At 42.1% G+C, this 15,810-nt stretch overlaps 1 protein-coding gene across 1 annotated transcript in view; it reads left to right on the plus strand.

Annotated features, from left to right (window-relative positions):
• iqgap1 (IQ motif containing GTPase activating protein 1) overlaps positions 1-15,810 on the plus strand; it is a 43,290-nt gene that overhangs the window by 25,764 nt on the left and 1,716 nt on the right. The window contains exons 16-36 of the mRNA XM_088372282.1: positions 1,942-2,032; positions 2,136-2,303; positions 3,456-3,598; positions 3,673-3,843; positions 4,089-4,172; positions 4,268-4,339; positions 4,741-4,810; positions 4,895-5,259; positions 6,114-6,277; positions 10,382-10,606; positions 11,021-11,161; positions 11,257-11,341; positions 11,816-12,048; positions 12,134-12,266; positions 12,413-12,515; positions 13,043-13,178; positions 13,263-13,350; positions 13,956-14,165; positions 14,252-14,418; positions 14,510-14,629; positions 15,681-15,789. Of these exons, the coding sequence (XP_088228408.1) occupies positions 1,942-2,032; positions 2,136-2,303; positions 3,456-3,598; positions 3,673-3,843; positions 4,089-4,172; positions 4,268-4,339; positions 4,741-4,810; positions 4,895-5,259; positions 6,114-6,277; positions 10,382-10,606; positions 11,021-11,161; positions 11,257-11,341; positions 11,816-12,048; positions 12,134-12,266; positions 12,413-12,515; positions 13,043-13,178; positions 13,263-13,350; positions 13,956-14,165; positions 14,252-14,418; positions 14,510-14,629; positions 15,681-15,789 (3,078 nt within the window). The remainder of the gene's footprint in view (positions 1-1,941; positions 2,033-2,135; positions 2,304-3,455; positions 3,599-3,672; positions 3,844-4,088; positions 4,173-4,267; positions 4,340-4,740; positions 4,811-4,894; positions 5,260-6,113; positions 6,278-10,381; positions 10,607-11,020; positions 11,162-11,256; positions 11,342-11,815; positions 12,049-12,133; positions 12,267-12,412; positions 12,516-13,042; positions 13,179-13,262; positions 13,351-13,955; positions 14,166-14,251; positions 14,419-14,509; positions 14,630-15,680; positions 15,790-15,810) is intronic.

The raw sequence follows: 15,810 nt of genomic DNA on the forward strand, positions 1-15,810 counted from the left end.
TTTCATGCCTTTTGACAGGAAATAACAAGCACAAGCTCCAAAACCTTTCTTCCATAAAGGGACAGAAAGTTTACCGCTACAGTTGATTGGCTCCACCCATGAGCACAGGCGTCTTGTTTTTCGTCAGGCAGTGTGAGGTGATATGTGTTAAACAAGAGTTAGTTAGAAAAGTGCAATATTGGATTTCTGAGGCTTGCTGGAGCATTGCTGTTTAGACTTAAGAATCAAAGCTACAGTGGAGGTGTGGTCAGGCTGAAAGTGATTTTAGGTCAGAGGCAATGAAACAACATGTGGTTCTTGCTGGTTCATCATTACCTTTGCAGTATTAGAACTGCGAGATAGAGAGAAGGTGTCATGAGCCTGGAAAAACAGCAGGAAGTTCTGCAGACTCGGCTCTATACAGTCTGCAGTCCTTCTGAAAATCGACATATCGCAAACTGACACATTCTGCTTATGTAGACTTGTAATTTAAAATTAAAACAAAAATCAGATCATAGTTTCTAAACAAGCACACGTGTGAGGATGAGTTCTTATTTTTCTGACCTTCCGGCTTTCACTTCCTCTTTAGTTGTATGACATGTTAATATGTGACAAGCTGTGCCACAGTTATTGCGCCGGTTGCCTCACTTCTCAGGCACCACACCCTTACTGGGTGCCTCCTGCAGTAATTATTCACCTTCTGCAAATACGATGTAAAACACCTACTGCCAGTAACACTAATCGGGTTTAAATAAACCTGACAAGATAGTTTGGGAGACCAGCTGCACGTTGCTACAGATGTTTGTAGTTCTGCTTGCCCCTTTGGACTTAAGATCAGGTATCAGTTTGACTCACCCGCCCCTTCTCCAAATGCACACACCTCCTCTCTTCTCCTCTGCCCTGCAGCACAACAAGAAGGGCAGGGCTGGAACCACATGAGGTGGCTGTTAGACACAGGGCAACAGTGCCTCATATAGAGAAGGACTGCGCCATCTGGATACACAAAAGGGTTACTACAGTGTATTATGTAGCTTATTGGTGTGACTCACCACAATTTCACATCAAATGTTATATCTATTTTTTTGCATCTGTTTCAACATTCATTGGTTGATTTTGGAGACATGCCTAATATTGTGCAGAGTGAATGAGCATATGTGGCCTAATGTTTTGAAATTTTTGTTTTAAATACAGCTAAGCCTCTATTTTACACTGACTTTGCGGTCCAGAATTTGGAAATCGCGTTAACCCTGAAAGCGCCTTATTAGAAAGTCTTGGAAGGGGAAAAAAATTCAGAGCCATATATACAAGTGTATCGGGAAATTGCGTACGAAGATTCACGTGTTGGCGGGAGTGAGGAACACAGAAGGAGAAAAAGCACAACACACCGTTAGGTAGTCACAAGTAGAAATTGCCTCTTGTCTGCTCACACTGCAATTTCTACAATATGTCCATTTAAAATACAATGAAAACGATTGGGGTCCATGTCCAAACCGCGTTAGACATAAAGTCGCGTGGAATCGAAGCGCGTAAAGTCGAGACTTAGCTATATGGGTCATAGTATATACTAAAAAAACATTTTGAAAGTACATATTTGTTTTTTTTTTAATTGGAATGAAAATAAAATCAATGTTGACGCTCCATGTTCTACAGTTTGCTTAGGCATCCTTAGGTTTGTTGGAATTTCAAAAATGTGTAAAGAGGCTTAATGATAACAAAAATTAAACTCATTACAATAACAGCGACACTGTGGAGTCCCCCCCCCAAAAAAAATAAAGTGGTTGGGCGTTCATCCATTAAAATAATAAGTTTTGATATACTGTGTTTAAAGCGCAATGATCTAATTTTGTAAGATTGGATACACTCCCATCTTTTCAATCAAAACCTTTTTGATCCAAATTGTTCATTGTTCCACTCCTAGTTAGTACATATGCACGCTCAGCATGTTTTTCATTGTGTATCCAGGAAACGCAAGATCCTTCTGCTGTGCTTTGGCTGGATGAGATCCAGGATGCTATTCTCAAGGCTAACCAGGACACAAAGGACGCCTTATTATGTAAGCGCACACTTTTGTTCATGCAGCATACAAGTGGGGGATTAGAAAGTTTGTGACATTGTGCAAGCTTCCTTTTTTTTCAATGCTGTTTTTATGTCAACAGTCTCTCAGTCTGTTCACGCCATAAATGAGGCTGTGGACACTGGCGATGCCTCTCAAACCGTCACCGCGCTGCGTAACCCTGGAGCAGGACTCTATGGAGTCACTTCTGAATGTGCGCAGACCTACCAAGATGACTTGGCCAAAGTTAAGGAAGTGAAGAAGAAAGATGGTAAGGACAGAACCAAGTAGGTTGAAGAATTACACTGATGACATTTTTGTCACAAATAAAAGTGCTTTTCTGTATTGACAACATGTTTTTTAATTGATTCACACCAACATTATTCAGTACTTTTGTTGTTCATGCCAAGCAGTCATCAAATTGAAGTGAAACGTGTACTAGCACTTTACACTAGCTTAATGTTATATAGACATGTCCTGCATGGGAAAAATGTCTATCTACTCTTTCGGGAAGACAATCTTAAAACTTTTATACACCCGTTAGGCCAGGGGTGTCAAACTCATTTTGTTCGCGGGCCGCATTGTAGTCATAGGTTCTTTCGAATGGCCATTATGACTGTCAACCCAAATAAATGTATGAGCATTTCATATTATATACAGTAAAAGCTACAAAACAAACTGACAAATAACTCGTTTTCAAATCAGACCACTAAAAACTGGTCAAATATTTAAAAAAAAAAAAGATATTATTAAAAGTGAAGACAATTTGCAATTCTAGTAGTGACAAAAATTTGATGCACAATTTCTCTTCGCGGGCCACATAAAATGATGTGGCGGGGCGTTTCTGGGCCTTGAGTTTGACACCTGTGCATTAGGGAGTTCAACTGGATGTTGGTCAAATTTTTCTTGCCAAATTAATTTAGATTTGTGCTCTGAAGAAGCATTTCCCTATCTGCTTTCACAAAGTCTAACTGACCTGAATGAAGAACTAATGTTAAAGATTAACGTCTCAATATTTAGTTGTACTAAGTTCATTTTGTCTTCACGTGTAGATTAGTTGACTAGTTCTTTTATCACAGACAAATGATTTAGGTTGTTTTATTTACCTGACATGTTTTGGCGTGTACTTCCGCCTTCATCAGAGTATCACTGGTGTAGGTGTGACGCGTCTTCATTAGCTGATGAATGAAGGCGTGGCTTATCTATCATAAATTTAAATTAATATTATTATTAATAATTAATACATTTCTTAAATCAGAGTCATCATTGACATCCTGATCCACTGAAGAGGATATAGCAGATTGACCAATCAAGCATTTTTGAGATTATCCAATCATGTATCCAATATAAAACATAAAACAACATTCATTTTAGCCCTGGTTGAATGTTTACCTTTGCTTTAAATTTTTTTGACCATATCCAGGTGATAACGGCAGTGAGTGGGTACAACACTGGGTGAAAGGTGGACACAACTACTTCTACAACCTAAATACAAAAGAGGGTACCTGGGTGGAGCCAGCAGGTTTCCTCCAAAACAACACACAGCTCAACAAGGAAGACATTCAGGTATAATATACATGTGGAGTGTGGCATAATCTCTGTTGTTTAAACATTTTATTTATTTTTTTTGCTCCCCTCAGTCCGTAGTTTCAGGGGTAACAACAGCTTACAATCGAGAGCAGTTGTGGTTGGCGAACGAGGCTCTCATTACTAAACTGCAAGCTCGTTGCCGTGGCTACCTGGTGAGGAAGGGCCAAAAGAAGAGGATGGACTTCCTAAAATCACAAGAGCCAGCTGTTACACAAATACAGGTGAACTCGGGGTTGTTTAATGTGCATACTGAGAGACAGCCCCAAGATACAACTTTACAAAAAACATTACGTTTTGTATTTCATGACTGAAAACACAATAAAAAGCTGTGCTCTGTGCTTTGTGGTTGATTTTCGACACAATTTAAAAAAACATATCACAATGTATCGCAATATCAATATTGCACAACTTGCTAAGAATATTTTTGAATCCTAATATATTTAGCTCTCTAATCATTTCCCCCCAGGCTCACTGGAAAGGCTACAAACAGAGGAAGGATTTCAAGGACCGTAAAAAGTATTTAGAAGACCACAGTAATGATGCTGTAAAGGTGAAATACAGTCTTATGGCAATAATGTCAATGCAATCAGAAGCAATACGAGACTTTCCACTTCAGCATAAATGATTACTATTCTTCTCTCCCAGATCCAATCAATGGTTCGAATGCATCAAGCTCGTAAAAAGTACCGGGATCGTCTACAGTACTTCAAGGATCATGTAAGTATTACCTATATGTGTGTGTGTTTGTGTGCGAGTGCGAGTGCGTGCGTGTGAGTGGAGAGAATCAGTGTTTTGTATTGTGATAGCTTACATGCAAAGGAAAGTTTTGTTGAATATATAATCCTTCCTCATGCCAATCCTAATAATTCTTGGTTGTAATGTCAAAAATGCAATTTAATCATGTCATTTAGAACAAAAAGTAATAATACGATGTTGTGTGTTGTGTTTTAATTAATGGTTTAAATCATTTCCTGTCACACACGTTTCCCTGAGGTCCTTTGGGGTTTTGGGGGCAGTGGGCTCATTTAGTACGCTTTAGCGATGTGATTTGTATTGGATTCTGTGCCGTTCCTAACATGGACTATTGAGCGGCCGAGTGATAGATGTTTTTACCCCAGATCAAAGATGTAGTGAAGATTCAGGCTTTCATCAGAGCCAACAAGGCCAGGGACGACTACAAGACGCTGAGTAAGATGGAAATGCACATTTTATGTCAACAAATGTCTGGTTTTAGTTTTTCCTCGGTTAACATTGCAAAACATCTTCACACAGTCAATGCCGAAAATCCTCCGATGGCAGTGGTGAGGAAGTTTGTGCATCTGTTGGATCACAGTGACCAGGACTTCCAAGAGGAGTTGGAGCTAATGCGGCTCCGCGAGGAAGTGGTCACTAACATTCGCTCCAATCAGCAGCTAGAGAATGACCTGAACCTGATGGACATCAAGATTGGGCTGCTGGTGAAGAACAAAATCACCCTGCAGGAGGTGGTGTCGCACAGCAAGAAGCTGACCAAAAAAAACAAGGGGCAGCTTTCAGACATGATGATGATGAACAAACATAGAGGAGGTCTCAAGGCCCTAAGCAAAGAAAAGAGAGTCAAATTGGAAGCTTACCAGCATCTCTTCTACCTACTACAGGTACTTGAATTTTTTTAACAGGTTTCAGTTACATAGTCTATGTATGTATTATAAAAGGTCTTCACCCTCCAAAAGCCTGATTTTGTGATTTAAAAAAAATTGAGATACATATAAATAATTTCAGAACTTTTTTTTCCCCAACATTTTATGTGTCATTGAATTTGGGGTGTTTATATTTTCCCAAAACAACAACAGCAGCAATAACAAAGAAAAACTAAAATAAAATAATAATAATGTGGTTGCGCACCTTTTTACTGTGATTGTGGTTCTGCCAATCACATTTAATCGCAGTATTCAAATGAAAGTAAGCACAGACCTGCAACAATTTAAACTACCCTGACTAATCCCAAATGAAGTTCTAATGATGTACATTTTTTTTGGCAGATGCCTGAAAGCTTTATGCCAACACTGACTGGCATTTGTAACTGTTTCTAATCCCCAACCACATTGTCTGAGGCCACAGTTTCAGATGAAGCGAAACAGCCCTATGACGCTGCTTTGCTTTTGGTGATGTGATTCCGCAAACAGAACTTTTTCAAATTATAGCAAAATAGTTCAACTTACCGTTTTTTTTTTTATGCTGCAACAACATGAGTTTGAATGGAATTGGTTTATTCAGAAACACGCCCACTTAAAAAAGCGTGCCCACTTGTGAAATCAAAGTATGGTTCTTTTTTACATCCGCTTTCAAAAACCCCACAAAAAGAAAAAAAAATCAGCACTGGGGGGAAAAAAGTATTGCAATGATTTGTTATTCTCCTTTTTGACATCACAAAATCCTGGCATTTGAAATTAAAACGTTTGTATCCACTGTACCAATGATATTCAAAGCACCCATTATTGCCTGTTTTCAGACCAATCCAACATATCTCGCCAAGCTGATCTTCCAAATGCCTCAGAATAAATCAACAAAGTTTATGGACTCCGTTATCTTCACCCTATATAATTATGCCTCAAACCAAAGAGAGGAGTATCTGCTGCTCAAGCTCTTTAAGACGGCCCTGCAGGAGGAAATCAAGTGAGTTATCTAAATAATTAGTGGATTTGTAACTCATTTTTAACAACGAATGTACTTTTAAATTTAATACAATAATAATAATGATAATAATAATCATAATAATAATGATTATTATGATTATTATTAAATCCAATACAAACCAAACAACTATTTTCTCCTTTGTTCTTTGTGCTCAACATTTTATTAGTATTTAATAACAGCACCCAGTGACCTCACAATACTGCTCAAGTCTATTTCTGCTTATCTTTCAGCCACTTACAAACAGACAAACTGGCCTTACTCTTACTTTTGCCGCCAACGTGACCTACGGTGCTCATTCTTGTTATAGCATGTTTTGCATTCATGTGATAGTGCAAGCTTGAAGTGTCTCGGTAATAAGCAAAGTCTTTGTTGCTCAATTTGTGTAATCATAGTCTTCCCTCCACGCATTTCAAAACAACTCAAGATTCAAGTTTTTTATTCGCCATGTTTGAGCGTGCTAAACAAGGAATTTGACTTCGGTAAATCACAGCCTCTGTTCAACATTTAGGTGACTAACAACAACACTCAGGACATGTGAAAAATGAAAGATATTCTCAAACATCCCCTGATCTTAAACTGATCTTAAACTCCCAAGAGGGCAAGGAAAAACTCAAAACTCCAGCTAGGGGAAATGAGAAACCTTGAGAATAGACCACAGATGGGAGGGTCCCTCTTCTAGGATGACCAGGCTGCAATGGATGCAGAGAGGACACAGTACAAACAGTGTAGACAAAAAAGGTGTGGAAAGCGGGATGTTATTGCACAGTAATGACTCTGAGACTCTAAGAGTGGTGTGAGTTCATCAGAGCGACAGCCTGGGGGAAGAAGCTGTCTCTGTGTCTGCTGGTTTTAGTGTACAGAGCTCTATAACGGCGTCCGGAGGGGAGTAGTTCAAACAGGCTGCAACCTGGGTGCGAAGGGTCTGTTGAGATGTTACTTGCACGTTTCCTGGTCCTGGACAGGTACAAGTCTTGGATAGATCGGAGGTTGATTCCAATGATCTTTTCTGCCGTCCTTATTGTCCGTTGCAGTCTGTGCTTGTCTTGTTTGGAGACCGATCCAAACCAGACAGTGATGGAGGTGCAGAGGACAGACTGGATGATGGCAGTGTAGAAGGTCTTCAGCAGCTCCCGCGGCAGGTTGAACTTCTTGAGCTGTCTCAGGAAGTACAGCCTCTGCTGGGCCTTCTTCCGGACAGAGTCTATGTGGCCGGTCCATTTCAGGTCCCGAGAGATTGTGGTTCCCAGGAACTTGAAGGTGTCTGATGAGAGAATAGTATTACTGCGGATAGTGAGGGGTGAAAGTGGTGAAGGGCCTCGCCTGAAGTCCACTGTCATCTCCACGGTCTTGAGCGGGTTCAGGTCCAGGTGGTTTTGGCTGCACCAGTGGACCAGCCGCTCCACCTCCTGTCTGTACGCAGTCTTATCACCGTTCTGGATCAGTCCGATGAGAGTGGTGTTGTCTGCATACTTCAGGAGCTTCACAGAAGGATCACTTGCGGAGAAATCGTTGGTGTAGAGGGAGAAGAGCAGTGGGGAGAGGACGCACCCCTGAGGGGCTCCAGTATTGGTGGTCAGGGTGTCAGATGTGATGCTCCCCAGCCTCACACGCTGTCTCCTGTTGGTCAGGAAGCTGGTGATCCACTGACAGGTGGAGGCAGGCACCGCGAGCTGGATGAGCTTCTGTTGGAGGATGTCAGGAGCGATGGTGTTGAACGCCGAGCTGAAGTCCACAAACAGGATCCTGGCGTACTTTCCTGGGGTGTCCAGGTGTTGCAGGATGTAGTGCAGTCCCATGTTGACCGCATCATCCACCGACCTGTTTGCCCGGTAGGCAAACTGGAGGGGGTCCAGCAAGGGGCCCGTGACATCCTTCAGGTGCTTCAGCACTAACCTCTCGAAAGATTTCATGACCACAGATGTCAGTGCAACAGGTCTATAGTCATTCAGACCTGTGATGGGGGGCTTCTTGGCCACTAGAACGATGGTGGAGCTCTTGAAGCACGAGGGCACCTCACACAGCTCCAGGGAACGGTTGAAGATCCGTGCAAAGGTGGGCGCCAGCTGCTCAGGGCAGACTTTCAAGCAGGAAGGTGACACGCCGTCTTGGCCCGGTGCCTTCCTGATCTTTTGTCTCAGGAACATCTGGCGCACTTCCTCCTCGCGAATCTGGAGTGCGGGCGCGGCCTCTGCAAGAGAGAGAGTCGGTGACCACGGTGATGGAGGTGTGGACAGAGCAGTTGTGGGGGGAGGTGAGTATGTGGATTGTGCTGCAGGAGGTCCCGTTGTGTGGGAGGACCGATCAAACCTGCAGTAGAACCTGTTTAGCTGGTTAGCGAGCCTTGGGCTCTCCACAGGACGGGGGGTTCGTTTCTTGAAGCCCGTGATGCTCTGCAGACCTTTCCACACTGTTGAGGGATCAGGATTGGCAGAGAGGTGTCTCTCCAGGCTCTCCCCGTAACACCTCCTGGCTTTCCTGACCTCTCGGTTCAGTGTGTTTCTGGTCTGCTTGAACAGGTCCCGGTCGCCGCTCCTGTAGGCCTCCTCCTTGACTTTGCGCAGCCTCCTAAGGTTCGGTGTAAACCAAGGTTTGTCGTTGTTGTACGTGCAGAAGGTCTTAGTCTACACACACAGATCCTCACAAAAACTGATGTATGATGTGACAGTGTCAGTGAGTTCATGCAGGTCTGAAGTTGCAGCTTCAAAAACTCTCCAATCGGTGCAGTCAAAGCAGGCTTGGAGGTCCTGCCTTGACTCCACTGTCCACTTCCTTACAGTCCTCACCACAGGCTTAGAAGTTTTTAGTTTCTGTCTGTAGGCAGGGATCAGATGAACTAGACAGTGGTCCAAGAGTCCTAAAGCTGCACGAGCCACAGAGTGGTATGCATCCTTAATTAGGGTGTAGCAGTGGTCCAGTGTCTGTGCCCCTCTGGTGGGACACGTTATGTGCTGTCTGTATCTGGGGAGTTTGTGTGCGAGGTTCGCCCTGTTAAGATCACCCAGAACAATGATTAGTGAATTTGGTAGAAGTTTCTCCATGTCTGTCACCTGGTCAGCCAGCATCTGCGTGGCTTCACTCGCACGTGCGTGTGGTGGAATGTAAACAGCCGCCATGACGATCGAGGAGAACTCCCGTGGTGAATAGAACGGCCGGCAGTTTATGAAAAGTGTTTCTAGGAGAGGACTGCAAAACTCTTTCAACACCATGACATTGGTACACCAAAGTTCATTAATGTAGAAACAGAGACCACCTCCCTTTGATTTTCCGGAGAGCTCCGCGCTGCGATCTGCACGCGTTAGCCGAAACCCAGCTAACTCCATGGCGTGGTGGGGGGTTCGTTCGCTAAGCCACGTTTCAACAAAACACAGCGCGGCGGATCTGCTGAAGTCCGTGTTCCTTGAAGTGAGGAGCAGCAGTTCGTCCATCTTGTTCGCCAGGGAGCGGACATTCGCCAGATGAATTGACGGTAGGGCAGAACGGAACCCTCTCTGCCTCAGCTTTACGAGGGCTCCGGCTCGTTTTCCGCGTCGCCGCCGTCGCGCTAGCTTGTATAGCACCGCCGCTCCGGCTAAAATCTCCGACAAACAGTCTGAATCAGAGAGAACAGGGGAGAAAATACCAGAAGAAGACTGACCGATGTTTAACAGTGCTTCTCAAGTAAAAGTGATCCGGGATGGACAGCAGAAGACACAGAAAACACACAAAATAAGACAAAGAAACAGAGAGCGACTCACCGTGGCAGCCATCCGCGGCGCCACTAAAGCTCTTTATTTGTCAACCGAACATTCTGGTGGGCTAATATCATTTCTGTCAGTGTCATAATTAAGTCAAAGGATGACTGTATTAAAAAAAAAAAACTGATTAGTATTTTTTTTCCCCGTAATTAATTTGTTCTCAAAATTAACTTGTTCCGGCCCTAATTCAAATACATTTTAAAAGGTTATAGGTGGGTGAGTTGAAATGTGAGTGACAAATTAATTGATGTATAAGTTGAAATACATATGTGTCTTATAAATATGTAGTATTAAAGGGAAAAACTTTGCATATATAAAGTATAACCTCGTGTTCATTAACTGTCTGCAGGTCAAAAGTTGACCAGATGAAGGAGATTGTCACAGGAAATCCGACAGTCATAAAGATGGTGGTAAGTTTCCACCGAGGTGCGAGGGGCCAGAACGCACTGAGACAGATCTTGGCACCAGTTGTGAAGGAGATCATGGATGACAAAACACTTAACATCAAGACCGACCCAGTGGACATTTATAAGAGCTGGGTCAACCAGATGGAAACGCAGACTGGAGAGGCCAGGTGAGATTGGCAGCGTTTGGCACTTTAGTTAAGCAGATTTTACTGTCAAGTAGACAAACTAGTCCAGTTAAAATTGACTTGAGTTAATCTGTGAATGTCAACAAAAGTGTTCTTTCACAACATCATCCTGAGCGGTATACTACAAAGCGATATTATTGGCTTTGAAAGCTGGGTTGAGTCTAAAGCTAGGATTTTCAGTGTTACGAAGGTGGCTGGCTCTCTTAACTTGGTAAGATCACCACAGTAACATGCTAAACTCATAACCTGGTCAGGAGTGATTAACTCGGCTATAAAAGCGCATTCAGTGGGTGATGCTAAAAAACTGAGCGAGTTTTTCTTTCAGAAACTCTATCAAAACTCCGCAAAAGATCACCGCAGAATCTCTTTTTTTTTTTGGCCACCTGTTTTCTACAGCAAGCTCCCATATGATGTAACACCCGAGCAGGCAATGTCCCATGAAGAAGTTCGAAATAGACTGGAAGCCTCCATCAAGAGCATGAAGACGGTCACTGACAAGTTCCTTTCTGCAATAATTGTTTCTGTTGATAAAATTCCGTAAGTATTTATAGGCTTTCGCCGGCTGATTCAGAGCAACAATATATTGATTTAAAATGTTTGTGACTCAAACTGTCCATTTATGTATCCTATAGCTATGGGATGCGTTTTGTCTCCAAGGTCCTTAAAGACACCCTCCACGAGAAGTTCCCAGATGCTACAGAGGATGAACTGCTTAAGGTTTATTGACTTCATTCGTACATTGTTGTATGCTGACACAGTCTTTACAGCATCTCTTTAAACAAACTTAAGAAATATTTGAATATATACGTATAGTCAGGAGCGACATATCAGATTGAGGGAGAAAACTGCTGTCGGGTGCCCTGCTTTTTTCCCTTTTCTCTGTTGTTTTCTTTCTGCCTGACCTTCCTGTATCATAATCTTTTCTTTATTTTGTTTCTCTTGCCTTTCTGCCTTTTCCACCATGCCAATACCTTTGTGTCGAGCCATACCTATTTCTACTCTCTAGCTGTTGTCTCAAGGTGAGCTAGCATATTAATCTCTCTGCTCTCTTCCTCTCTTCTGCATGTGTTCTTAGTATACAGTCAAGAGTTTTGGAAGAATATTCCACAGGATTTGTTTTGTTTCAAGGTCAGACGTTAAAAGATACATTTGGACGGACCTTTTTCTAACGGCAGCATTTTGCTATTCCAGATCGTGGGGAACCTTTTGTACTACCGTTACATGAACCCAGCAATTGTTGCCCCTGATGCCTTTGACATCATCGAGATGTCAGCAGGTGGTCAACTAACGACCGAGCAGCGCCGAAATTTGGGCTCTGTCGCCAAAATGCTGCAGCACGCTGCCTCCAACAAGATGTTTCTTGGAGATAATGCCCACTTGAATCCCATCAATGAATATCTCAGCAACTCTTATCAAAAGTTCAGGTGGGATATCAATTGCAACAGAAAAAAATATTGAGCAACTGTTTGTCAAATTTCATATTGTTGTATATCTTCCTCTACTTCACAGGCGATATTTTTTGACAGCGTGTGACGTCCCCTCACTGGAAGATAAATTCAATGTGGATCAGTACTCTGACCTGGTCACTGTCACCAAACCTGTCATTTACATCTCTATTGGAGAAATGATTAACACACACACGGTGAGTTAGATTTGATCTCTTACATCTTTCTAACATTAATCCCACTGTGGGCTCACTTCCAATGTAGCCAATAGTTTCGTCATCCGAACATAATGCACTCAAGTTCATATTTTGTCATTTATCATTTGACTGTTCTTTGCTATTAGCTGCTTCTGGACCATCAAGATGCCATTGCTCCAGAGCACAATGATCCCATTCATGAACTTCTGGAGGACTTAGGAGAGGTTCCCACTGTAGAGTCTCTCATTGGTGAGTGGATATAAAACCGGCCAGTGATAGACAAATGAAATCAATTGCAAAAATATTTGGCTGGTTTAAAGCAGCAAGAGTCAAAATCAGCAAGTAAGGAAGTCCTAGCAAGTCCAGTCAAGAACTGAAGTTCCGCTCTCATGCAACTTTTTCGTTCACAATCGTTCTGCCTATTTAAAAGAAGGTCTTCTATAATTTCAGACAACTAAACTGTAGATTTGAGTTGTTAACAGCCTGCCTCATGTCCATAAATTGCCCCGGGAGAGGCTCGAGAGCACCGGCAATCAGGAATAGAATATTTGTTGTTGTGACTTACATCTCACCCTCATCAGGGTCTGCCAGAGCGAGCTACTTTGTTTGGCTCAGGTTTTACACCAGATGTCCTTTATGACGCAACCCTCCCATTTTTCTGGCTGGGTATTGGGTCGCAGCTGCATTGTATTCCTGCAGTGACTGCGCAGGAATTCAATGTTACAAATTATATACAATATTATAATGCTTTACTGACAAAGTGTTGTGTTAAACAGGTGAAAATCCTCTCCCACCCGGTGACCCCAACAGAGACCTAATGGGCAAAACTGAAGTTTCACTTACACTGACCAACAAATTTGATGTCGCTGGTGAGGCCAATAGTGAGGTGGATGCCAAGACCCTCCTACTCAAGTGAGTTCATACGATTTGATTCATGTAGTATCTTTAAGTAATGCAATTGCTTGTATATGTAATTTTTTGGTCGTGTCATTTTAGCACCAAGAGGCTGATTGTTGATGTGATCCGGTTCCAGCCTGGAGAGACGCTGACTGAGATACTGGATTCATCAGCTGGTCCAGATCAGGTTACAATACACAAAAAAATTATTTTCTGTCAGTTTCTGTGAGTTATGACTGTTACCAAACAGATCCTCACCAGATAACAAGCAGAGTGTCACATTTGTATTTCATTTACAGTGGAACCAACCTTTACATTTTCTTAGTAGAAAATATGTCTCTTGTTACACACTGTACACGTTTTGTTATGCGACCCATGTCACCATGGATGAGCGGGATGGATGTAAATTAATCTGTCCCAGACCCAGATTACGACAGATTAAGTGCGTTTCAAATTATTTCATGAACATTTCAAGTTACAAACGGGCTCATGGAGCGAATTAGGTTTGTAACGTGAGGTACAACTGTAAAATGAAAGGGAATATGTCCCTGTTTTCCGACAGTTTGGGCTGTAAAAAACATTTTACGGAACTGCCATTACACTATATTGCACATTGGGATATATTGGAATTGGGAATTCCCGTTCTCGTGCTATTGTCAACTTTTATTTCCTTTGAGCACGCTTGAATGAAAAAATAATGATGCAAGCTTTTGAAGTAACAAAAAGAAGTCGTGGCTCTGTTCAAAAGAAAATATTCCTATACGCATACTCTAGTTTATTTTGTGGTTACAGGAAGCAGAGTACCAGCGTGCGATGCAGAGGAGGGCCATCCGCGATGCCAAGACTCCAGAGAAGATAAAGCAAGTCAAACCAGTGGTGGACGACAGCCTAACATTACAAGGAAAAAAGGAGAAGATCAGAAGTAACCTGCAGAGGCTAGCAGAGCTTGGCAAAGTTAATTCTGAGAACCGCTATCAGGACCTCATCAATGACATAGCCAAGGTTTGAAAGAATGCAATATCATCTTGCTGTCAATTATCAAAACATTAATTTTGTACACTGTCACAATTTGTCTGTGCGCATGACAGGACATCAGAAATCAAAGACGTTATCGTCAACGCAGAAAAGCAGAGCTCGTTAGACTCCAGCAAACCAACACGGGCCTGAATTCAAAAACTCAGTTCTACAATGTGCAGATCGATTCATACAATCAGTATATCAAAACATGCATGGACAACTTGGCCAGCAAGGGCAAGTAAGTGTCGTCACATTTCTTGTTTTCATTCATCTCTTCTAAATATTGATCTTAATAATCCTTTGCTGAATGACGATTGTTTTCTTCTCAGGTTGTCAAAACCTGGTGCCAACAAAGCCAAGAAGAGCAAACAAGTTTCACAGAAATACACTGCCTCACGTCTATATGAGAAGGGAGTGCTGATTTCAATCGAAGATCTGCAGCCTAACCAGTAAGTTTTGCACTTGCCAACAAACCATATTTTAAACTTCAGGGTGTCTTCAAAATGGAGACCCCACCCGCTTATATGAGAGAGCCCAAACATCCATTTCAATGAAGTTGGGAGCCTAACTAAGATGGAAATAAAAATGGAATACAATTATTTGCAAATTATTTTCAATCAATTGATTGAACATACAGTAGAACCCCGGAACTGAACCCAACAGGTGGCATCCCAGGAAGGTTCAGATTTTTCACAAGCAAGGATGAGGCGACGATGTTCACAACTATATGAAAAACTCAGTGAGGACAATAATTCAACAAGGAATTTAGGGATTTTTTTATCTCTGGGCCATATTATCAAAACATTCAGAGAATCTGGAGATATCTCTTATTTGGAAGCGGCAAGGCCAAAAAGCAACTTTGAAAGCTCATAACTTTTGATTGCTCCGGCAGCATGCATTAAATAGGAAGTCAACCCAGAAGTTTTCTTTGTAATAGTATGCTCTGATCAGACCCACTAGTCAAAACAGTGTTCTGATTCATATTTTGTTTCTGAAATATGAATTAAACAGGGAACATTTTTGGGTCGACTATAACAAAATGGTATCACTGTGTGGATTGTCATGCAGGCTGAGGAACTTTCTAGTAAATGTTGACCATGCAGTTCATGTCTGGGGAATTAAAATACATCTGACAGGTTAATTGGGAGGGTAAAGAAGGATTCCAGATCCACAGTTGCCTGAAGTTCTCACTTAAACCTATGCTTACATTATTTTTCGCAAGAATGAAACATTATCCAAGTTTTTTTTAAGCAAAGGTGTGTTGATCCCTGGTGATGGAGTTGTTGTGTTCGTCACAGATTTGGCCCATCTGCTGTATGACAGCAGTGGGGTGCGTTTGTTTTCAAGGTCAGACCAGAAACCTTTGAGACACCTCTCCTACAATGAATAGAATGCATTTTTCATGTAATAGGAAGATTTGTCAATAAATGTGTAGGATTGAAGTTTTCAAGTATTTCAAAAAGTCAAGTTAAAAAAATTATACTAATGTCCTCCTCATAGGTTCAAGAATGTTATTTTTGAGATTTCTCCAGCCGAGGCTGTTGGAGTCTTTGACGTGAAGGCTAAGTTTATGGGGGTGCACTTGGAGACATTACAGCTGGAATATCAGGTATGCTTGATTAACTCTTTT

This window comes from Syngnathus floridae, chromosome 3 (assembly GCF_059516105.1).
Source record: "Syngnathus floridae isolate MCC-2025c chromosome 3, RoL_Sflo_1.0, whole genome shotgun sequence".
NCBI lineage: Eukaryota > Metazoa > Chordata > Actinopteri > Syngnathiformes > Syngnathidae > Syngnathus > Syngnathus floridae.